General features: G+C 62.7%; 1 protein-coding gene across 3 annotated transcripts in view; it reads left to right on the top strand.

Moving 5' to 3' along the window:
- The window catches only part of SLC12A5 (solute carrier family 12 member 5), a 121,441-nt gene that overhangs the window by 78,713 nt on the left and 18,522 nt on the right, over positions 1–24,206 (top strand). For all 3 annotated transcript variants that reach the window (XM_048820235.2, XM_048820234.2, XM_048820236.2), the window contains exons 10-19: positions 652–750; positions 3,574–3,631; positions 6,776–6,950; positions 11,432–11,550; positions 12,076–12,174; positions 12,701–12,820; positions 13,608–13,712; positions 19,408–19,576; positions 21,566–21,761; positions 23,241–23,410. In XM_048820235.2, coding sequence (XP_048676192.1) covers positions 652–750; positions 3,574–3,631; positions 6,776–6,950; positions 11,432–11,550; positions 12,076–12,174; positions 12,701–12,820; positions 13,608–13,712; positions 19,408–19,576; positions 21,566–21,761; positions 23,241–23,410 — 1,310 coding nt within the window. The remainder of the gene's footprint in view (positions 1–651; positions 751–3,573; positions 3,632–6,775; positions 6,951–11,431; positions 11,551–12,075; positions 12,175–12,700; positions 12,821–13,607; positions 13,713–19,407; positions 19,577–21,565; positions 21,762–23,240; positions 23,411–24,206) is intronic.

The following is a 24,206-nucleotide window of genomic DNA, read 5'->3' as shown; positions in this document are numbered from 1 at the left end:
CCTTTCATGACTTTTACATGGACTTGTGTCCGATGAATAATTCAGGCCGTGCTACAAGTGGCAGCTTTTCCTGAGGCACCCTCTCCGCCGGGCTGAGCTGTAGGCCCCGGGGACTTGCCCATGGTCAGCTCCACAAGGACTCCTAGCCCTGCCTGGCCCTTGCTTCCCTGCAGCAGTGAGAATCCAGGCAGCCCCGGCTGGCAGCCACCAGGGACGAGCCCTGCCCTCCTCCTCATTGCCCATGGCATTGCTGCCTCACAGCTCCTCGCTTGCTCGCCTCTAATTGACCTTTGCAGATTAAGCTAATCAAGGGTGGAGGAGAGAAACCACATCAGCACATCTGGAGCCTGATTTTGCGGGTGGAGAGTTGGGTGTGAAACCACCTGGAAAGGGGGTGGGGAGAGGGGAGATCAGCAACCCCTGTGCAGCCGGGCCTGCTCCCCTGCTCAGCCCCCGCACACCACGTGCCATGTGCTCTGGGCCTTCCCTGCCAGCTGCTGCTCTCTGAGCTGGGCTGGAGCCCAGCCCCCTGGGGAACAGGGCTGCACTCGGTGGCCTTGCTCAGGGCTCTGCACTCCAGTGCTGGGCCGAGCCGTCCATGCGCCCCTCCATGGCACGGTGCCCCATAGCACGTACCCTTGTCTTTCCTAGGTATAATGGCCGGCTCCAACAGATCAGGAGACCTGCGCGATGCTCAGAAATCCATCCCCACAGGGACCATCCTGGCCATCGCCACAACGTCTGCTGTCTGTATCCTTGGCAGAGGGTCCGGGGCAAGAACAGGGCGGTGGGGGCAGGGTCTTGTCTGCCTCTGAACCAGCCCCTGTGTGGGTAGGAGTGGCCAGGGCAGGTGCTGGGCACTGGGCGCTTTGTGGCCCTGTTCGGGTCGGAGCGGCCAGGGCAGGTGCTGGGCACTGGGCGCTTTGTGGCCCCTGTTCGGGTCGGAGCGGCCAGGGTGGGTGCCGGGCACTGGGCGCTTTGTGGCCCCTGTTCGGGTCGGAGTGGCCAGGGTGGGTGCCGGGCACTGGGCGCTTTGTGGCCCCTGTTAGGGTTGGAGCAGTGAGGGCGGGTGCCGGGCACTGGGCGCTTTGTGGCCTCTGTTAGGGTTGGAGCAGTGAGGGCGGGTGCCGGGCACTGGGCGCTTTGTGGCCCCTGTTCGGGTCGGAGCGGCCAGGGCGGGTGCCGGGCACTGGGCGCTTTGTGGCCCCTGTTCGGGTTGGAGCGGCCAGGGCGGGTGCCGGGCACTGGGCGCTTTGTGGCCCCTGTTCGGGTCAGAGCGGCCAGGGCGGGTGCCGGGCACTGGGTGCTTTGTGGCCCCTGTTCGGGTCGAAGCGGCCAGGGCGGGTGCCGGGCACTGGGCGCTTTGTGGCCCTGTTCGGGTCGGAGCGGCCAGGGCGGGTGCCGGGCACTGGGCGCTTTGTGGCCCCTGTTCAGGTCGGAGCGGCCAGGGCGGATGCTGGGCACTGGGCGCTTTGTGGCCCCTGTTTGGGTCGGAGCGGCCAGGGCTGGTGCTGGGCACTGGGCGCTTTGTGGCCCCTGTTTGGGTCGGAGCGGCCAGGGCGGATGCCAGGCACTGGGCGCTTTGTGGCCCCTGTTAGGGTCGGAGTGGCCAGGGTGGGTGCCGGGCACTGGGCGCTTTGTGGCCCCTGTTCGGGTCGGAGCGGCCAGGGCGGGTGCCGGGCACTGGGCGCTTTGTGGCCCCTGTTCGGGTCGGAGCGGCCAGGGCGGGTGCCGGGCACTGGGCGCTTTGTGGCCCCTGTTTGGGTCGGAGCGGCCAGGGCGGATGCCGGGCACTGGGCGCTTTGTGGCCCCTGTTAGGGTCGGAGTGGCCAGGGTGGGTGCCGGGCACTGGGCGCTTTGTGGCCCCTGTTCGGGTCAGAGCGGCCAGGGCGGCTGCCGGGCACTGGGCGCTTTGTGGCCCCTGTTCGGGTCGGAGTGGCCAGGGCGGGTGCCGGGCACTGGGCGCTTTGTGGCCCCTGTTAGGGTTGGAGCAGTGAGGGCGGGTGCCGGGCACTGGGCGCTTTGTGGCCTCTGTTAGGGTTGGAGCAGTGAGGGCGGGTGCCGGGCACTGGGCGCTTTGTGGCCCCTGTTCGGGTCGGAGCGGCCAGGGCGGGTGCCGGGCACTGGGCGCTTTGTGGCCCCTGTTCGGGTCGGAGTGGCCAGGGTGGGTGCTGGGCACTGGGCGCTTTGTGGCCCCTGTTCGGGTTGGAGTGGCCAGGGCGGGTGCCGGGCACTGGGCGCTTTGTGGCCCCTGTTCGGGTCGGAGCGGCCAGGGCAGGTGCTGGGCACTGGGCGCTTTGTGGCCCTGTTCGGGTCGGAGCGGCCAGGGTGGGTGCCGGGCACTGGGCGCTTTGTGGCCCCTGTTAGGGTTGGAGCAGTGAGGGCGGGTGCCGGGCACTGGGCGCTTTGTGGCCCCTGTTCGGGTCGGAGCGGCCAGGGCGGGTGCTGGGCACTGGGCGCTTTGTGGCCCCTGTTCGGGTCGGAGCGGCCAGGGCGGGTGCCGGGCACTGGGCGCTTTGTGGCCCCTGTTAGGGTTGGAGCAGTGAGGGCGGGTGCCGGGCACTGGGCGCTTTGTGGCCCCTGTTCGGGTCGGAGCGGCCAGGGCGGGTGCCGGGCACTGGGCGCTTTGTGGCCCCTGTTCGGGTCGGAGCGGCCAGGGCGGGTGCCGGGCACTGGGCGCTTTGTGGCCCCTGTTCGGGTCGGAGTGGCCAGGGCGGGTGCCGGGCACTGGGCGCTTTGTGGCCCCTGTTCGGGTTGGAGCGGCCAGGGCGGGTGCTGGGCACTGGGCGCTTTGTGGCCCCTGTTCGGGTCGGAGTGGCCAGGGTGGGTGCCGGGCACTGGGCGCTTTGTGGCCCCTGTTAGGGTTGGAGCAGTGAGGGCGGGTGCCGGGCACTGGGCGCTTTGTGGCCCCTGTTCGGGTCGGAGCGGCCAGGGCGGGTGCCGGGCACTGGGCGCTTTGTGGCCCCTGTTCGGGTTGGAGCGGCCAGGGCGGGTGCTGGGCACTGGGCGCTTTGTGGCCCCTGTTCGGGTCGGAGCGGCCAGGGCGGGTGCCGGGCACTGGGCGCTTTGTGGCCCCTGTTCGGGTTGGAGCGGCCAGGGCGGGTGCCGGGCACTGGGCGCTTTGTGGCCCCTGTTCGGGTCGGAGCGGCCAGGGCGGGTGCCGGGCACTGGGTGCTTTGTGGCCCCTGTTAGGGTCGGAGCGGCCAGGGCGGGTGCCGGGCACTGGGCGCTTTGTGGCCCCTGTTAGGGTTGGAGCAGCAGATGCTGGGCGTTTCGTGTCCTGCAGGCCCCATTGGAGGGGGATTTGCACAGCAGGGGCCATGTCCCCAGCGCTTTCCCCACGCTCCTGTTCTCTGCCCTGGAGACTGGCCATGCTCCCCTGGGCCCCAGGGAACTCCACTGCCCTTGAAAATGCTCTGCCTTCATGGGGGGCTGGACTTGCCATCTGTGCCCCTCTTCTCAGCCCTGTGGCCCTGGGTCCCCTACTCCTTGTGGCTGCACTTGGCGGTCCCAGGCACAGGGGGTGGCGGGGGGGAGGGGGCTGCAGCTTGGTCTTTCCTTCACCACCCGCAGACATCAGCTCCGTGATTCTCTTCGGCGCCTGTATCGAGGGGGTCGTCCTCCGTGACAAGTGAGTGCCGCTCCCCAACAGTGGGGTGTTGAGGGGCAACAGGGCTGTGCAGGGGGAATGGCTGGGGGGAGGGGTGGTGGATCTGGATGGAGGGGGTGGGTAGGTGCGGGGGTGGCTGAGTGGAGGGAGGGTGGGTTTGGATGGAGGGGGCGGGGGGTGGAGGGGAACAGGTTGGGGGTGGTGGTTGGATGGAGGGGGCAGTTTGGATTGAAGGGGTGGGTAGGGAGTGGTGGTGTGGGTGGGTGGAGGGGAGCAGATAGGTGGGGGGTGGCTGTGGGGGGTCGTTGGATCGAGAGTGGTGGGGGGAGAGGGTGGTGGGTTCGGATGGAGGGGAGCAGGGGGGCTGGCTGGGGAGTCGTGGCTGGGGGAGGGTGGCAGTGGCTTTGGATGGAGGAGGCGATCACACCCCCTTGGGCAGTGGCCCCAGAGCCCTCGGAGTGACATTAGGGAGGCTAAACCTGGAACTAGGCATTGCGGGAGGCTCCTGTGTGTCCCTGCCCCCCCAGCTGATTCTGCTGTGTCTCTGCTCTGGTTTCTCCCGCTAATCCTGCTGCTGTGGGGGGCTGTTCACTGGGAGCTGCCGTGCAGCCTGGAGTTGCGTATCTAGGGCAGCGCTGCGTGTCGTGCTCTGCGGTGATGCTTCTGGGTCGCCAACATAGACATGATCCAAATGATGCACAGCCTGGCTTGGCTTCCCTCTGTCAGAGAAAACGGAGCCCCCCCCTGCCCTATGGGGAGGCCTGGGCCCCAAGGGGAATGGCCTTGGGCCATGCCCTCCCACCCCCTGCTGCAGCCTCAGTTTCCCCCCCAGGAGATGGGGCTGGGAGGCCGAGCTCCCTGAGATCTGCAGCGCTGTGAGGCTTCTGGGGCTGGGGGTTGTTACTAGATTGTTTGCTGCCCCCCTCCCTACCACTGTACCTTTGCTCTCTCTCCTCCCTGCCACCCGCTCGCTCCGTGGCTCCCTGGGACCAGCCGGCCAAGGCTGCTGGGGTTAAAGCTCAGGGCAGGACAATGAACCTGTCCAAACACGACTGGTCAATTGACCAGTCCAGTATTGGTCAAATAATGTCAAAAAGGGTGAACTATGGAAAAGCTCTAATAACAGAGCAGTACAGAAAGGGTTTCTGGTCCCCACTGGCTCAGCCTTAGGGCTTGTCTGCGTGTGAAATGCTCCAGCCGCACAGCTGAGCCACTGCAGCTCAGACGCCACCTACACCGAGGGCAGGGGTCTCCCACGGGGCAGGGAATCCACCGCCCCGCGAGGCCGTGGCTAGGTCGAGGGAGGAATTCTCCCAGTGACCTGGCGCTGTCTGCACCGCGGTTAGGTCACTTTACGCTGCTCAAGGGTGTCGATTTTTCACACCCGGAGTGACAGAGCAGGGTCGATGGAATTTTCTAGTGTAGAGCAGCCCCGAGAAACTTTCACCTTCAACAAAACCCAAGTTACTTAACTGAGTTATTTTAACTCAGGAAAATGCGAAACGCAATAAACTGAAGATCTAAAACCAGAACCGGCACCACGCTGCCTTTCTGAGTGTCACAGAGTCCCTGGGCGATGCTCTGGAACTGCTCCCCATGAAGCCAGTCAGGACTCTAGGGCAGTCGCCTTTCTGTGAGCAGCCTGTCTGCAGGACACACAGCTCACCCGGCTTCCACCTTCCTGGGTCTGACCTCGGAGCATTCAGCCTCCTCTGCCCCTCCGTGCGCTTCCCACAGCGAGTCCGCTCAGGCGGGGTCCTGGGGAAGCCAGAGGGTCCTGCCCCCCAACTCCGCAGTCAGATGGGACTCTCAGCCAGCCAGTAAAACAGAGGTTTATTAGACGACAGGAACATGGTCTAACACAGAGCTTGTAGGTGCAGAGAACCAGACCCCTCAGCTGGGTCCATTTTGGGGGGCAGTGAGCCAGACAACCACGTCTGCCCTTCACTCCATGTCCCAGCCAGCCCCAAACTGAAACTCCCTCCAGCCCCTCCTCTTCTGGGCTTTGTTCCTTTCCCGGGCCAGGAGGTCACCTGATTCCTTTGTTCTCCAACCCTTTAGCTCTCACCTTGCAGGGGGGAAAGGTCCAGGCCATCAGTTGCCAGGAAACAGGGTGTCGGCCATTCTCTGTGTCCAGACCCCTGCACACACCTGCCCTCTCAGGCTCTGCAATGATCATACACCCTTATCCCACTACCTAGATACTTAAGAACTGCCTAGGGGAAACTGAGGCATTCCCACACTATTCAGAGGAAACATTAAGAACAGTCCCACTTCGTCACACTGAGTAGCTGAGCTTAGCCTTGAAATGCGAATGTGTCAATAGTGAATGTGACTCGGGACTGACCTGTTACAAAAGAAAAATGAAATTAACCAGAAACAAACCAAACGCATAAGGACTAGTCATCATGCAGGTGTGCTAGGCAAGCGGCTGCCGGGCAGCTCTTCACACTGCTCAATGGCTGTGCAAAGTGGGCAGCTTCTCCCGCTGGGTTGGGGAGCAGGGTTAATGGCTGAGACTCCCTTCGAGGGCCGTTGCTGTATGCTGGGCTCGTCCCTGTAACCTGGGCTGGGGGCAGGCATGGGTGTAGTTTGAGTTCTCTATTTTGGGGGGCTGCATGTGGCGGGGGGGCGAGTTCCACGCCTGTCTGAGGCTTGCAGTTTTGGGGGGGGCAATCCTCCCCAACTATGCCCATGCGGGCAGGGACCATATCTTTTAACTTGCTTTGTAAACCCCCCTGGAGGGGGAGGGCCTTATCCACAGACAAAGAGGAACATTCCCAGTGCAGCATTTTCCAGGAAGGCCCAGGCAATGCAGCTGCTCAGCTCTCAGCGAGCTCCCCCTTCTCCTGACGGGCAGCGGGAGCCAGGAGCAGGGTGGGTGCTCAGGACACTGAAGGGGCTCGCTAGGGATGGCACCATGATGCAAGCCGAGAGGAAGGGCATGGCTGCAGCAGGGCATTCTTGCTGGAGTACTTTATGATATTTGACCATGGTAATAACAGGCGGTCAGTTAACGTTACTTGACTGTCAGGTTTCTGACTTGCCAAGCCAATTACAGCTGGTTGCGCTGGACTGTCCCTGCTACTTTCTGGGGGGTGGCCCTAGGGCTGGAGGTCAGACACGGCAGCCAGCCCTGCCCCAGTAACGCTTGGTGCCTTGCAGGTTTGGAGAGGCTGTCAATGGGAATCTGGTGGTTGGCACCCTCGCCTGGCCGTCTCCATGGGTGATTGTCATTGGATCCTTCTTCTCCACATGTGGGGCGGGTCTGCAGAGCCTCACAGGAGCCCCCCGCCTCCTCCAGGCCATCTCCCGGGACGGCATCGTCCCCTTCCTGAGGGTGAGTGACCTGCTGCACTGTGGCTAATGCCGCCTCTGTTCCGTGTGCACTCCCTAAGGAGCCCGGGATAGGGGTGGGCACATGCCCTCCTCACCTGGGGCTGACCCGCTGCAGGGTGCCAGCAGTGACCACCTCCACTGCTATGCCCATTGCCAGAGGGCATCCTGCCCTGTCTCCAGGTCTCTCCCGATGGCCCTTTGTCCTCCAAGCAGAGGCTCCCTCTGCCTGGATGGAGACGGGGTGTCGGACGCCCAGGACCGGTGCTATGCCCCCAGCCGTGGAACAGTCTCTAGGACAGGCCCCGTCAGTGTGCCAGGCCCCCCCGCTCCCTGGGGTCTCCCTCTTCCTGCACAGGGCAGGCCGTGCAGCTCCTTAGACAGGACCTGCAGGGCTCCAGCCCTCCTGCTTGGCACCGTCAGCTCCGCTCAGCCAGTCCCACTGAGCCAGCCCCTGGCAGAGCCTCGTGCGCCACGCCGGGGTGACCGCACCTCACCCAGCCTTTCATTGGCACTTGCACGGTGTTGGCACAACAGGCGGGTTTGCTCGTCCCTGGACACGGCCCAGGGAGGCCGTAGGGTGGCCCAGAGCGAGAGAGGTGGAAGCACAGACGGTTCTGGTGGCCCCAAGCCCAGCCACGCTGCAGGGACCTCCGTGTTCAGGCTCTGGATCTCTCGGAGCGGCTGGGTCCCTTCCCAGGCGAGAGCCCCGACTCCCTCCGGCAGCCGACGCTGAGCCCCTCCTCGCCTCATCCCCGGCCCGTGTTCTCGAGCTGGGGTCCGCCCAGCTTCCCTGCTGAGAAGTGGGAACCCATCCCCCCCTGGGCCGAGGGCCCTAGGTGGCTGTGTCCTGGTGACTGCGTTTGCCATTGTCTTCTCAGATTCTCCATGGATATGGGATCAGCCTCAGCCAGTCCGTTTTAATGACTCATTCAGGCTCAGACAGCTAGACATCATTCATACCTGTGTCTTTTAGCCTGCCCTGAGAGCAACAGTCCTTCCCCCCCGCCGGTAATAACAGAGGGGAAACTGAGGCACTCACAGGGTTCATAAAAATATGACAGAAAATTCCCACTTTGTCATATTGGGGCCTTGTTGGAAGGTTGGGTGCAGAAATGTAGGCTGGAGCCCAGGAAATCAGCTGCACAGGGAACCGGCAGGTTCTTGGCTCCCGCAGGAGCAAAGTCACCTTCACCTTGTCTGAATCCCTCTTGAGGGGCTAAGCTCAGATGTGTCTCCGCGCCGGGTCTCTGCAGGGAGGCCGGGCTGCTGACATGGTTTGTGACAAAGGAAGTGCTGCTCCGAGGCCGGATCCCTGAGCGAATCCTGCTGGCGGAGGCCCCGGCTGGCTCTCTGGCAATTCAGTGTGCCCAGCCGAGCAGCCGCCGCCGTGGTCTGGCAGCGTCTGCGCAGCGCATCTGTGGCCCAGCTTGCACCGTGGCCCATTTGCATGAGACTTTAGTGCAGCAGGCCCGTCCTGTGTGTGAGAGCTGCCTGGCAGCTGGGGATTGGGCCCACTTGCAGGGCAGCTCCTGCCTCCCAGCTGCCATGATCTGGGTGAGCTTGGAGGTCTGTCCGGGGACGAGGCACTGGGATTCGGCCCTGGCTTGGATCTTGCTGGAATTGGCTTTGACCTCACAGCCTGGGAGGATGATCGGTGATGGGGCAACGCACCCCTGCTCGCCATCCACATGGCCTGGCCACTCCCGCACTGGGCTGGTGTGGGGAGCACTGGTGGCTCACTGGGTGGGTCCCCGGCCACTTGGGCAAGGAGTTAAGCTCCTGGGCTGGAACAGCCAGAAGGGAGGAGCAGGCTACCAGCTGCTCCAGGCTTGGGGAGAGAGCTTCCTCAGGCTGCTGGGTGAGTGAGGGGCAGGAATGAGGAGTGGGGGCTGGGGCGGGATGTGCCGGGGGTGGGAGGGAGCCGGGGGCAGGAGAGGGGAGCAGGTGTCGGGGTTGCTGATCACTCTGCCCGCACCCCGGCACAGCCTCTGCCCACTGGCACCTTTCCCTGGCCAGGCAGAACCAGAGCTACAGATCTCTGCGGCTGAGGAGACGGCGCCTGGCTCCCACTCTGCTCCCTGCTCTTGGCCTGGGCTCTGGGAGCTTCCCGGGTTTGGCCAGGAGTCCTGGGGTGGGAGGCCCAGCAGAGCTCTGGCAGGTTTTGCAGAGGAGCATGCTGGGGGAGGTTGGCCTGTGCCCAGTGCGCTGCCATTGTGCCAGTTAATATTTCATCTGCTCGCTGAAGATGTGTTCCCAGAACCTTATCTCTCCAAATCCAAACCGACAGCTCCCCCCAGGGAAGAACAGGCTAATTTTAAATTCGCTCCCTCGCCCTGCCAGCCACATTCTGAGCATTCGCTGGAGGAACCCAGCCTTCTCCTGCTAATGCATGCAGACATGTGTCCTCTAGCTCCCTGCACACACTGCTCTGCCTCCCCGGGACCCTCCTCTCAGACACGGCCCCCACTGTGGGACAACATGAGGCTGCACGGGGGAGGATGCCCAGGGGGGCAGGGACAACCTGGTGCCTCCTTGGGGGCCTTGCTGCTGTGGCTGGACAGGGAGCTGCCCTGGGAGCGTCCCAGCTGTTGTCAGTGCGCTCAGGTTGCTTCCACCCCTGCACCCCATTAACAGGGCCCTTCGGGCTGCTGCCGGCCACCAGCTTCGCTGGGGAGCGGAGAGCAGCATCGGCCATAGGGCCTGGTCTGTCCCCAGCAGGAGCCCAGCAGAGCTGCCAATCGACGGGCATCAGAACCGTGTGGTGCTGGGAAGTGTGCGGTGCCAGCCCCCATCTCCCCATGGCACCCTGACCCCCAGGTTCTGCCTCAGCCCCCCCATGGCACCCTGACCCCCAGGCTCTGCCTCAGCCCCTATCTCCCCATGGCACCCTGACCCCCAGGCTCTGCCCCATCCCCCCCATGGCCCCCCAACCCCCAGGCTCTGCCCCAGCCTCCCCATGGCACCCTGACCCCCAGGCTCTGCCCCATCCCCCCCATGGCACCCCGACCCCCAGGCTCTGCCCCATCCCCCCATGGCACCCCAACCCCCCAGGCTCTGCCTCATCCTCCATTGCCCCATGGCACCCTGACCCCCAGGCTCTGCTCCATCCCCCCCATGGCACCCTGACCCCCAGGCTCTGCTCCATCCCCCCCATGGCACCCCAACCCCCCAGGCTCTGCTCCATCCCCCCCATGGCACCCCAACCCCCCAGGTTCTGCTCCATCCCCCCCATGGCACCCCAACCCCCCAGGCTCTGCCTCAGCCCCCATCTCCCCATGGCACCCCAACCCCCAGGCTCTGCCCCAGCCTCCCCATGGCACCCCAACCCCCCAGGTTCTGCCTCAGCCCCCATCTCCCCATGGCACCCCAACCCCCAGGCTCTGCTCCATCCCCCCCATGGCACCCCAGCCCCCCAGGTTCTGCCTCAGCCCCCATCTCCCCATGGCACCCCAACCCCCCAGGTTCTGCTCCATCCCCCCCATGGCACCCCAGCCCCCCAGGTTCTGCCTCAGCCCCCATCTCCCCATGGCACCCCAACCCCCAGGCTCTGCTCCATCCCCCCCATGGCACCCCAACCCCCATGGCACCCCAACCCCCAGGCTCTGCCCCAGCCTCCCCATGGCACCCTGACCCCCAGGTGCTGCCTGAGCCGCACAGCCAGTGGTGTAGCTAGGAGTGGGAATGTCGGGGTGGGGGGCCCAATGTATGGGGGATGGGCAGTGACCGAACCGCTGCCCAGCGCTCTGTTCAGTATGATCGGCTGTTCGAATGCTGGGGTGGGGGGAGTATAGCGGGCAGGGCAGGGAGCAGAGAAGGGCTCTGAGTGCTGGGGTGGCCAGTGGACGGGGCGAGCCCCCAGCCCTACAGGCAGGCACAGATGGAGCTGGGGCAGAGTGTGTGTGGTGGATGGTTGGCACCTGTGCCGGGCCTGGCTGTGGCCAGAGTTGCCCAGGGCCGGGAGAAGTTTGCATGGCTGGGCCGAGGCAGCAACGGGGCTGGCCAGACTATGCCATCCCCTGCAGGCCGTGGCCTTCTGCAGCCGAGCCCAGATCCACCCGCACTTCAGCCTGGCGGGCCTGCTCCACAGCCATAGGTCAGGCCTTGCCATGGCTGCCCCCCAAGGCCCCTGCATAGCAACTGCCCCGGTCCCCACATGCAGCCGAGGCACCCACAGACCACTGGGCCCCCCCAGTCCATGCCCAGTCTCCATCTCCTCCCATGGCCCCTTGCTCGTCTGTCCCTGACCTGCACTGTCAGCGCCCACCTGTGCCCGTGGGGCCTCGCGCTAACTCGTCGGGCCCCCGGCGCCCAGAAAGAGCCACGTCCCTGTGAACACATGCGTCCTGCAGGGCCCTCTGTGCCAGCTGCGAGGGGTGCCTGCCCCATGCCAGGGCCTCCCGGTGGGCCTGAGATGGGCAAGGGGCAGTGTCACCCCCACCCCCCCAAGCACCCTAACGCTCCTCTCTCTCGCTCTCCGCCCAGGTCTTCGGCCACGGCAAAGCCAACGGGGAGCCCACCTGGGCTCTGCTCCTCACCGCCTGCATCTGCGAGATCGGGATCCTCATCGCCTCCCTGGATGAGGTCGCCCCCATCCTCTCCATGTAGGCAGCACGCTCTGGCTGCGCCCCCCACCCCCACCCCGAGACTGGCCCAGCCACGACACTCCCCCCACTGCAGCTCAGGGCCCAGAGCGCGGCTCCCTGCCCAGCTGATCTGCGTCCTGCGTCCAGTGCCGTCGGGATTGGCTGTGTGACACCCGCGCCTGCATGGCACCGCTGGGGCTTGCCCGGGCCCCGGCTGAAGGAGAACTCCCACTGGCGGTGCCAGGGAGGTGTGCCCGCTCCCTGCGCTGGCGAGAGTGCCCCCAGCTGGCAGGAGAGGAGAGGACAGTCCCACGTGGGATGCGGCCCCTGTCTCTTGGCCAGTGTCAGGGCCACATGGCACCGTTCTGCCAGCTGCCGTTTCCTCCAGAGAGCCTGGCAGCAGCCGGGATCCCCGGGGGCCCTCTGGGACAGCCAGTGCGCGGGCATGGTACCTGTCCGCACCCATCCCTGGGGCTCCTGGGGCCAGGCCGCCGCTGGCCCTGGGTGAGTGGCTCAGGCACTGTCTCCATTTCTCTCCCGCAGGTTCTTCCTGATGTGCTACATGTTTGTCAACCTGGCGTGCGCGGTGCAGACGCTGCTGAGGACACCCAACTGGCGGCCCCGGTTCCGGTATTACCACTGGTGGGTTTGGCCGGCAGGAGGATCCTGCCCCGGGGCCCTGCCCTTCCTGAGGGTGCTGCTGCCACCCTGGCACGCGCCAGCCTTGGGCCAGGGATGGGCTCTGCTGCTTCATGCAGGGGAGCGAGAGCCGTGAGTTCAGGATGCTGCTCCCACTGGCCCACTGGGCAAGGTGAAACAGGCCTGTCCCTCTCGGAGCCTCAGTTTCCCCATGTATGCGCCGATGGAGGCCAAGAGGGGCAACACTACCTGAGGCTGGTTTCACCTGGGCCAACTCTGGCTTCTCCGGGGCCTACGCTTTGCCCAGGCCACCAGGCTCCCAGACGGAGCAGCATCCCTTCCCCTAAGGTCCCTCCTGGCAGGCTGGGGCTGGCGTCGGGGGACTGCCAGGGCCATGGAGCACCGCAGAGGCAGGTTGGGGCGGAGGTTGGGGAGGTACCGGGGCAGGGCTCTGCATGCTGGAAGGCTGGTGCTGTGGGACTGGGCTGAGAGCTTCACTCCCCAGGACACTTCACCCTTCACTCCCCAGGACACTCTCCTTCCTGGGCATGAGCCTCTGCCTGGCCCTGATGTTCATCTGCTCCTGGTACTACGCACTTGTGGCCATGCTCATCGCTGGCCTCATCTACAAGTACATCGAATACAGGGGGTGAGTGCGGCGACTCGGGGCATGGGGGGCGGGGAACTGCTCCTGGGCTCAGGCACCCGCTGCCACAGGGCTGAACGGAGCCCGTGGCAGCCTCCTAAGCTCCATCGCGCTGGGAAACAGCAGATGCCCGGGCTGGAGAAGAGCCGAGTTCTCAGGCCGCTGGGCTGGGAGCCCTGAGCCCTGGCGGCTAGTCCCAGCTCTGCTCTCGGGCGCTCAGGGAGGTCCCCAAACCCCTCGGTGGCTCACCCTGCCCGTAGGCCCGCGGCAGGAGCTCTGACGCTGGCCCCAAGTGAAGTGTGAGATGGGGCGCGGGAGGGCAAGGCTTTGCCTAGCTCACAAGCTGCCACAGGCTCTTTCAGGCCGTTGGACTGTCTGAGCTTCAGTCAATCAGCAGCCACCCAGCTCCTCCACTGACTCTGGGCTCCAGCTCCTAGCGGGTCCCCATTCTGCCCTCCCAGGGGCCTGGCGGTGCTGCTCTCCCAGCTCCCTATTCCCAGGGAGCAGGCCTGAGAGCCCCCCCGCTCTCTGCCTTTCCTGGTGCCTCCTCTAAGCCCAGCTGCCTCGGAGAGAGCTGGGGGCACCCTGGGACAGGAAACTTGCGCTTCTAGTGCTTAGGGCCTTCCACTGGGGACTGTGGCCTGCACCCCCCATGCTGGGCCCTGCCAGGCCTGCCCCTTCGCAGCCTGCTCCAGGCCACCCCGGCTGCCCTCAGAGGGGAGCTGACCCCAGAGCATGGGCTGGCCTCCAATCCTACCAGGTGCTGAGTTCCCCTGTCCCTCCCCGGCAGAGCGGAGAAGGAGTGGGGCGATGGCATCCGAGGGCTCTCGCTCAGTGCGGCCCGCTACGCTCTGCTTCGGCTGGAGGAGGGTCCCCCGCACACCAAGAACTGGAGGTGAGCGCGGGGCTGTCTCTAGCCGGTAACGGGGCGAAGAGCAGGGAGCGGGTGGTGGGCCGGACACAGCACGGGCACTCAGGAAGCTCCAGAGGAGAGCCCTGCCCCAAGAGCTCACATACTGGGGCCTGGGCGGGGTCGGCGCTGCCTGGGACTGGGGATTGGGGGGAAGGGGGTGCATAGTGTCACGGAGTCCCTGGGCGATGCTCTGGGACTGCTCCCCATGAAGCCAGTCAGGACTCTGGGGAAGCCTCCTTTCTGGGAGCAGCCTGTCTTCAGGACACACAGCTTCCCCCTTCCTGGGTCTGACCTCGGAGCCTTCAGCGTCCTCTGCCCCTCCGTGCACTTCCCACAGCCAGTCCGCCCAGGCGGGGCTCCTGGGGAAGCCAGAGGGTCCTGCCCCCCAACTCCGCAGTCAGACAGGACTCTCAGCCAGCCAGTAAAACAGAAGGTTTATTAGACGACAGGAACATGGTCTAACACAGAGCTTGTAGGTGCAGAGAACAGGACCCCTCTGCCGGGTCCATTTTGGGGGGCAGTGAGCCAGACAACCACGTCTGAACTTCACTCCATGTCCCCAGCCAGCCCCAAACTGAAATTCCGTCCAGCCCCTCCTCCTCTGGGCTTTGTCCCTTTCCCGGGCCAGGAGGGCACCTGATTCCTTTGTTCTCCAACCCTTTAGCTCTCACCTTGCAGCAGGGAAGGGCCAGGCCATCAGTTGCCAGGAAACAGGGTGTCGGCCATTCTCTGTGTCCAGACCCCTGCACACACCTGCCCTCTCAGGCTCTGCAATGATCATACACCCTTACCCCACCCCCTAGATACTTAAGAACTGCCTAGGGGGAACTGAGGCACCCCCACACTATTCAGAGGAAACATTAACAGTCCCGCTTCGGCACATCTCTCCCTGCTTCGAGACGGAACTGAGCGAGGTCACTTTAGCCACTGACCTGGGGAAGTTCGACCCCACCAATGTTTCCATGGATGCCCCAGCATCTCTCCCATTCCTTAGCATCGGCTTGCATCAGCCTCTCACTGAGCCCTGTGTCTGAGGTGTCGGTGAACACTATAAAGGCCTTGGCAAAGTCTGGGTTTACCAGATTTACCACTCCCTGGATTAGAGCCTCCTTCAACGCACAGAGAGCCCTCTGGCACTGCTCGGTCCAGACCAGCTCATCTGGCTTCACCTTCTTACATAGCTCAGTGATGGGGGCAGCTAGGGAGCTCAAGTGGGGTACAAACCTCCAGTACTACCCCACCATCCCAATAGAGCCCTGGACCTGTTTCTTGGTCTGGGGAACAGGCTACTCTCTGATTATCTCCACCTTATACTTTTAAGCTTTTACCATCAGTCCTGCCTCCTTGAGGCAGCCCAGCACCCTCTTCACCTGGGACACAGACTGTTAACTTACAGAATCAGCATGGAGACATTCCTTTCTCAACAACCTTGTCTCCCCAACATGCTGGCCTAACACAGCCACTTGGTTATAGGACTGTTTAACTTTCTTAACAGCTTTCACTCCATCTGAGACCTTCTCAAAGCTATCCACACTGGATCCTTCAACAGGAAAGTCAGTGGTTCCATTCACAACAGAAAATTTCTGGCTGTTAGGAAATGAAACTTTCTTGATTAAATCACTTTCACACCCTTCAGTTGCAGTAAACTGCTTGCAAAGACTCCATGAGGATTCCTTTCCCGAGGGGCTTTTCTATGCAACAATTCACCCTTCTCAGAAATTCTGCCCTTACCCTCTTCACCCAGGGCTTGCTCTAGAGGAACACTTTCCTGAGCAACAACAGACTCTTTCTGGGTCTCACTTAAATCCAGAATCACCTCTGGCCCATCAGGTGGATTGCTACACAATCCCCTTTCAGGCAAACTTACAGACTTCCTAGATAAAAGGTTAGAAGCATTCTCCTTCCCTTTGACACACATAAATTCAGGAATCTTTTCCTTCTTGCTACAGGTTTCCACACCATCAGTAGGTAACACAATCAAATCACCTTTCTGCTCTCCTTGTGCCCTGGCTAGGATCTCACCCTGATTAGACAGAGTTGCGACACCCTTTCCCAACAACACACTAGCAACAGGCAAAATACAAGCACCAAAATTGTCTGGGCTCTGGGATTTTGCTAGGACACTAACTGGATGCAACCTAATTACAGGGCCATTCTCCCGAGCAGATACAAACTTAGGACCAGTCCCTTCCTCGGCTTTAGCTGAATCCAGAACCAGCTCTGAGACAACTGCACGACCCTCAACCATCACAGGCTGAAAGGCCCCTTCTGTCTGCTGCATAGACAATGTCGAGCCAGACACACTTTCTCCTTTCCCAGACACAGCTTGAGATCTCATTCCTCTGGTCCCAGCACACAGGGCTGTTCACAGACAACTGCTTGGAGACCGGGGTAGCTCCCTCCATAGGCAAGTCAATACCCCTGACAGACACAGGCACATTCCCTTCACTGTCACAATTCTCCACCCAGCTAACAGGTAAGGTCCAGGGACACTCATCTGCCACTCTCCTCCCCTTCCCACCCTGCTGACTAGACACAGCCATCAGCTCACAAGGCTGCCTAAGCTCCTCCAAACTTCCCTTACCAAGCACCTTCCACTCCCAACAGATAAACTGCTGCTCTTCTCACTATCCTGAGCTACTTCCAGCAAATTACGGTTACCCTTCTCAGGTTCCCTTTTACAAGCTGTGCTCTCAAAGCTCTGTTTTCCTTCCCTTACCAACCTCTGCTTCCACAAGGAACTAGATGTTAAAGTCACTGAGAGACAACAAGTCCTAGCCAAAGTGTCTAGAGATGAGAGTAGACCTGCCATCCCCTGCATTCTCGAGAGATTAACTACCCAGCTGTTCTGCTCTGCAGACTCAGCTCCCCAGTCTCCCCTCTCACTGGCTGGGCCTGGGGTCACAGCCCCGCTGAGCCCTGTCCCTCGTCGCTCCCTCCCTGCCGTGGGATCACTTCCCAGCAGCGCCTCTGAGCAAGGCAAACCTGGTTGGCAGCCGACCTGCCCTGCCTGTGGGTCCCCCACTCAGCTGTGGTCTCAGCTCCCCCCATGCTCAGCGCTGCCCTTACTGTCCCCGTGGGGGTAGGCAGCAAGCTCTCTGCTCTCCTTACAGCATCAGAGCCAGCGTGAGCCTCCTCTCCGGTGTGCAGGGGGTCAGGGAACATCTCTCTGTCGCACCCAACCCCAGGAGCCGGTTACAGGCAGGCAGGTACCCTGAGCCTAGCAGCTCCTCCCCACTGCCAGCCAGGTCATCTGCATTTTCACTGACCATTTCCCTCTCTGCCGATTGGTTCCCTAGATTCAAATTCAAATCCTTGGCCATTACAGGAGCAGGGCCTGGATCCTGTCCCAAAGAGACACAGTCACCCCACAACAGGGTCTCGCAGCTGATATCCTGGAGAACCCCAACGGCCAGCCAGCCCCACCCGTCTGGTGTCTACACAGGGATATGGGCAATAGGCAGGGCGAGGGGCTTCATCCCTGGGACCCTCACCCAGCTCACACAGCCCCTCAGCATCTGAGGCTGCACCATCCAGGGCCTGACAACAGTTCCCTCTGTCCCAGGATCTCGCCACCCCAGGAATGTCTCCCCATTGACCATCACCTTCCGCTCCCACTGGAGGTCCCAGGGGCCTGATCCCAGGAAACTCCACACAGACATATAGGTTGGGGTCAGGAGTGGGAGCCTGTCCACCTCCCCATCCATCTGGCTGACGGAGTCTATGGCCTTGGGACCCAGCAAGGGAGCTAGACACCGGGGCTTTTCCACAGGGTCCCCCTGGTTCAAATTTCCAGCCTGCTCAAAGGCAGTGAGGTGGCATCCACATCCCGCCCCTCCTTAACCAGGGGCAGCAATGTAGTCTCCAGGTTCCCTGCGGAACTGGCCCCCCGGGGTCTATCCCCACTCACCCCTGGGAGGTCCCCTAGGCCTCTCCGCTCCCCCACCGCCAGTTCATGCTGCTGCTGCTTCTGCAGCTCTTTCTCGGGCTCTCACTGTCTCTCACAGTCCTCTTGCTCTCTCGGACTCAGCTCCAAGCCCGTCCGTCTCCGATCCCCCGATGGGGAACCCGATTGAAGACCCTCGTCTGGTCGGGGACAGGAGTCTTGGGGATGCCTGGCTCCCACTCCAGCTGCTCCCAGATCCTGCTATAGCCCCATTTGGGGTCAGGAATCTGCTCCTTAGAGCGGTCATCCTCCTCCAGCTGCACGATTAACTCTGCTTTGGTGAACTTTCCAACGCTCAACCCTCTCTTTCTGCACAGGGTTACAGTGTCCTTCTTAAGGAGACGGTGACAGGCCATCACTCCGCTCCTCCCAAGTTGTTGTGGACTCACAGGCCCATGTGCTCTCAGCTCCCCACGGTTTCCAGGGAGAACCCTTAGTGTGCCAGCCCTTCTCGAGGTCACCCCCTCTTTGCCAGGGTTGAGCGGCAGACTCCTCTGCCCCTGGGACCACTCGCTGCAATCCCCAGGGAAACCCTGTTACTGCAAAAGTCCTTCTCTCTCCCAGGGCCAAGCCGCAGGCTCCTCCACCCCTGAGACTGCTCACCACAGTCCCCAGGGGGACCCCATTACTGCACAGTCCTTCTCGCTGGACACACACTCCAGAGGTTAACCGCCCCCCGAAACCGCTCCTCTCTGTGCCTTCAGCACGCCTGGTCCTCGTCAATCCCCCTTCATTTTACTGCTCCCCAGTCACTCACTGCAGGAAGCGCCATCCATGGGGTGCAGTACATCCCATCTCTGCCACCAGTTGTCACGGAGTCCCCGGGCGATTCTCTGGAACTGCTCCCTATGAACCCGGTCAGGACTCTGGGGAAGTCTCCTCTCTGGGAGCAGCTTGTCTGCAGGACACACAGCTCACACAGCTTCCACCTTCCTGGGTCTGACCTCGGAGCATTCAGCATCCTCTGCCCCTCCGTGCGCTTCCCACAGCGAGTCCGCCCAGACCCCTCAGCTGGGTCCATTTTGGGGGGCAGTGAGCCAGACAACCCCATCTGCACTTCACTCCTCGTCCCCAGCCAGCCACAAACTGACTCCCCCTCCAGCCCCTCCTCCTCTGGGCTTTGTCCCTTTCCCGGGCCAGGAGGTCATCGGGTTCCTTTCTTCTCCAACCCTTTAGCTCTCACCTTGCAGGGGGGAAGGGCCCAGGCCATCCGTTGCCAGGAAACAGGGTGTCGGCCATTCTCTGTGTCCAGACCCCTGCACACACCAGTCCCTCTAGGGCTCTGCAACGATCATACACCCTTATCCCACCCTCTAGATAGTTAAGAACTGCACAGGGGAAACTGAGGCACCCCCACACTATTCAGCGGAAACATTAAGAACAGTCCTACTTCGTCACACCCTGGTCCTTTGCTCTGCAACAATTACACCCCCTTATCCTACCACCTAGAGACTTAAGAAATGCCTAGGGGAAACTGAGGCACCACTACCGTATTCAGAGGAAACATTAAGAACAGTCCCACTTCGTCACAAAAGGGGCAGAGGGTTTGAGCTCTGGGGTTCAGACGGCTGGGGGCACCTGCTGCACATGCTGGGCTGCGCCCTAGGGTTGTGTGACGGGGGAGCATGGCAGGCACTGGATGGAGGGTCATTGATCCCCTGGGGCGGGTGTGGTACGGGATGTGGGGGCTTTGCATGGCCAGTGTTTAACCCCAGGGTGTTCCCTTCCCAGGCCTCAGCTGCTGGTTCTGGTCCGAGTGGATCAGGAGCAGAACGTGGTGCACCCGCAGCTCCTGTCTCTCACCTCGCAGCTCAAAGCCGGCAAGGGGCTGACAATTGTGGGCTCTGTGCTGGAAGGGACCTTCCTGGAGAATCACCTGCAGGCCCAGCGGGCGGAGGAGGTGAGGGCAGCACCGCCCCTGGTGCCACTTCCCTTCCTCAGTCACCGGCTACCCCCTCACCCGGCTACCCCCCCACCAAGGGCTGCAGCCCATGCAGGAGCTCCGTGCCACGGTGTGCTGCCATGGGGCCTCTCCCCTGGCCTGGGAGCAGAGGGACACTTCCTGGCTGCGCACGTCCTCCCAGGGCCTTGCAAAGCTCCCAGATTCCCCTCCCCACACCTGCAGTAGCCTGGCCTGCCTCCACCCCCACTTGGCACGACTGTCGGGTGTGCCTGCCGCCATGGGCCGCAGCCGGCTCACAGCAGCTGGCACCGGACAGCCCCAGGGGAGCATGGCCCTGGGACCCTGGCATCCCCACTGGGCCAGGTCTCACTGTGACCCCAGCCTGCTGGGCCCGCTGGCGGGATGGTGCAGGGAAAGCTGGGATTAGAGCAGAGGGGGCAGATGTGTGGGAGCTGAGAGCTGCTGTGACGCAGGCCAACAGCCTCGGCTTCTGTCTCACTGACCTCTGCAGACACGTCCATCACCAGAAAGCGGGACGGGACGGCGGGATGTGCATGGGGAGGGGGGGAGGCTGGGCATAGAGTGTGTGGGGGGATGTGCTCAGAGGGGGGAGCTGGGGTGTAGAGTGTGGGGGTATCACGGAGTCCCCGGGCGATGCTCTGGAACTGCTCCCTACGAAGCCAGGCAGGACTCTGGGGGAGTCTCCTCTCTCTGAGCAGCCTGTCTGCAGGACACTCAGCTCACCCGGCTTCCACCTTCCTGGGTCTGACCTCGGAGCATTCAGCATCCTCTGCCCCTCCGTGCGCTTCCCACAGCGAGTCCACCCAGGCGGAGTCCTGGGGAAGCCAGAGGGTCCTGCCCCCCAACTTCGCAGCCAGACATGACTCTCAGCCAGCCAGTAAAACAGAAGGTTTATTAGACGACAGGAACATGGTCTAACACAGAGCTTGTAGGTGCAGAGAACCGGATCCCTCAGCTGGGTCCATTTTGGGGGCAATGAGCCAGACAACCACGTCTGCCCTTCACCCCATGTCTCCAACCAGCCCCAAACTGAAACTCCCTCCAGCCCCTCTTCCTCTGGACTTTGTCCCTTTCCCCGGGCCAGGAGGTCCCCTGATTCCTTTGTTCTCCAACCCTTTAGCTCTCACCTTGCAGGGGGGAAGGGCCCAGGCCATCAGTTGCCAGGAAACAGAGTGTCGGCCATTTATGTACCTTGGCCCTTTGCTCTGCAACAATTACACCCCCTTATCCCACCAGCTAGAGACGTAAGAAATGCATAAGGGAAACTGAGGCACCCCTACAGTATTCAGAAGAAACATTAAGAACAGTCCCACTTCGTCACAGGGGGGATGTGCTGGGAGGGGGGAGCTGGGGTGGAGAGTGTGAGGAGGGGATGTGCTGGGAGGGCAGCCGGGGGGCTTAGCAAATGGGGAGGGGATGTGCCCAGGGCAGTGGCAGCATGAAATGCTGCTCTGTGCCCTGCTCGCTGGGTTGCCGGGGGAGTCCCCCTCGCCAGGCGCACCCACGCATGGCTAGGCTTCCCCCTAATAGGATTAGGAGCTTGTAACCAAACAATTTCTCCTCTTGGTGACATGTTATAATTTTTGTGAGTAAATAATTCTAACTGCTGCCCTCCCTGCATGTCGGGCCCTGGCACGGGGACGCCCCTCAGCTCTGCACAGAAATTACGGGCGGCACGCGCTAACTCAGCATGCTGCCTGGCAATGCCAAGGCAGCGCCCCCATGCTCCTGGCCGACGGGGGGTTTGTGAGCTTTTGGCACGTGCCCCCGGCCGAGCATGCTGCCCTCCTTCTGCCCACACCTCTGGCTGCCTCGCCCGCTGCCCAGGGCCATGGCTCCAGGAGACCCTGCTCATGGAGGGTTCTGGGTGCAGCTGGCATCTGGACAGCCCCGGGGTGCTGTGCCACGTGGGAGAGGCGCTGTTCTGCCGTTGCTAATTCCCCTCCCTGTCTCTCCCCGGGGCAGTCCCTGCGCCGCCTGATGGAAGCTGAGAAGGTGAAAGGCTTCTGCCAGGTCGTGATCTCGTCCAACCTGCGGGATGGCATGTCCCACCTCATCCAGTCCAGTGGGCTCGGGGGGCTGCAACACAACACGGTGCTGGTGGGGTGGCCACGCAACTGGCGGCAGAAGGAAGATCACCAGACCTGGAGGAACTTCATTGGTATGAGCCAGCCTGGCAGCCCACGACTCTGAGCAGGGTTCACGGCTCTGGAGCTTGGGGGAGCAGGAGGGGAAGGGACAAACCAGCAGTGCCTGGTGCTGTGTAAACCCTCAATTAGCCCAGGAGGCTGTGGGTCAGGAGGGAGGGGCAGCGGCAAGGCTGGCCTAGCAGGGCTGTGGGTGGGGAAGGAGGGACAGCGGCAGGGCGGTGGGTCGGGAGGGAGGGGCAGCGGCAAGGCTGGCCTAGCAGGGCTGTGGGTGGGGAAGGAGGGACAGCGGCAGGGCGGTGGGTCAGGAGGGAGGGGCAGCGGCAAGGCTGGCCTAGCAGGGCTGTGGGTGGGGAAGGAGGGACAGCGGCAGGGCGGTGGGTTGGGAGGGAGGGGCAGCGGCAAGGCTGGCCTAGCAGGGCTGTGGGTGGGGAAGGAGGGACAGCGGCAGGGCGGTGGGTCGGGAGGGAGGGGTTCTGGTTCTAATGCGGTTGCATGGGCCAAAGCAGGAAGTGGGACGCTCTTGAGAACCAGCCCAGTCCTTGCTGCAGCTGCCGATGCAGAGGGTTACTGTGGGGGGGGGGGGCTCCATCCCACGCTAAGAGCAGAGGGGTCAGCCTTGTTCTTGGGATCACTCCTGTGGCCACCAGCTGAGCTCCTGTGAGAACGCACTGGCTTGTTCCTCTCCCTGGGGACCCCGAGCCGCTCTGCCAATCTGGGCCCTGCTTTGCATTGGGCCACTGCCACGTTGGGCTCTGTCCCAGCTCCCTCAACGTCCCGTGACAGCTACATCCCATTGGGATGGGAAGCTATTGACCAATGGGGGAGTGCGGGAGGCAGAACCTTCCTTGTGGGGGTCGTACCTGGCCTGTGGAACTCACTGCCACAAGAGAGAAGAGACTCCAGCCCTACCGCATCCAGAGCTCAATGCAGCACTCAGCTCTGAGACACAGGTTCCCTCAGAAAGGTCTGTGTATACACACAGCCACGCACACAGAGCTGCACACACGTGCACACATCCACAGATGCCCAAATGAGCAAAAGCAGAGCCACCCAGAAGCTCCCCCAGGGGTGGTGCCTGAAGCTGGGAGGAAGCGATGGATTGTGCATGCTAGGCATGATCATCCCGTCATGGGTCCTCACCTAGCCACCAAGGATGCTCCTCATAGCGGGCGCGTGGGGGCAAGGGAGCAGCTGGATGCAGCCCCAGCTGGCGCTGAGCAGCCCCAGCCTGGCCCAGGGCACAGCCGGCCTCTCCCCGTTGGAAGCAGGCCCCTCGGGGAAGTGCTGGGCACTGTGCAGAGGGGACAGAGGAGGAAGCCCAGAAGCCCCTGCTGTGCTCTGTGGGGATGCAGTGCTCTGGGCACGTGCCTGGCGCTCCTGGTGGGGGCAGGGAGGGCATCACACTGGTGGGTCAGCAGCCCCTCACGCTGCTGCGGGGGGGGGCTGGTCTCTGCACTGCCCCTGCCCTAAGCTGCAGCCCTTCCCCACAGAGCTGGTGCGGGAGACCACGGCCGGCCACCTGGCCCTGCTGGTCACCAAGAATGTTGCCATGTTCCCGGGCAACCAAGAGCGGTTCTCTGAGGGCCACATTGACGTCTGGTGGATCGTCCACGATGGGGGGATGCTGATGCTGCTGCCCTTCCTGCTGCGGCACCATAAGGTACTGTGGAAGGGGGGCTTGGGCTGGAATCGGGGGGAGTGTCCCCCTTTGGCATGCCGGCTGGGCTGGGATCAGGGGTGTGTGTGTGTGCCAAGATCAGGGTTGGGGGTTGGGCTGGTGTCACGGGGTCCCCGGGCGATGCTCTGGAACTGCTCCCTACGAAGCCAGTCAGGACTCTGGGGAAGTCTCCTTTCTGTGAGCAGCCTGTCTGCAGGACACACAGCTCACCCGGCTTCCACCTTCCTGGGTCTGACCTCAGAGCATTCAGCATCCTCTGCCCCTCCGTGCGCTTCCCACAGCCAGTCCGCCCAGGCAGGCTCCTGGGGAAGCCAGAGGGTCCTGCGCCCCAACTTTGCAGTCAGACTTGACTCTCAGCCAGCCAGTAAAACAGAGGTTTATTAGATGACAGGAACATGGTCTAAAACAGAGCTTGTAGGAGCAGAGAACAGGATCCCTCAGCTGGGTCCATTCTGGGGGGCAGTGAGCCAGACAATCACATCTGCACTTCACTCCATGTCCCAGCCAGCCCCAAACTGAAGCTCCCTCCAGCCCCCCCTCCTCTGGGCTTTGTCCTGATTCCTTTGTTCTCCAACTCTTTAGCTCTCACCTTGGGGGGGGGGGGGGGAAGGGCCCAGGCCATCAGTTGCAAGGCAACAGAGTGTCAGCCATTTATGTACTCTGGCCCTTTGCTCTGCAACAATTACTCTCCCTTATCCCACCATCTAGAGACTTAAGAAATGCATAGGGGAAACTGAGGCACCGCTACAGTATTCAGAGGAAACATTAAGAGCAGTCC

The sequence above is a fragment of the Caretta caretta genome, chromosome 13 (genome assembly GCF_965140235.1).
Source record: "Caretta caretta isolate rCarCar2 chromosome 13, rCarCar1.hap1, whole genome shotgun sequence".
Classification (NCBI taxonomy): domain Eukaryota; kingdom Metazoa; phylum Chordata; order Testudines; family Cheloniidae; genus Caretta; species Caretta caretta.
This window is presented reverse-complemented; position numbering and strand designations above follow the sequence as displayed.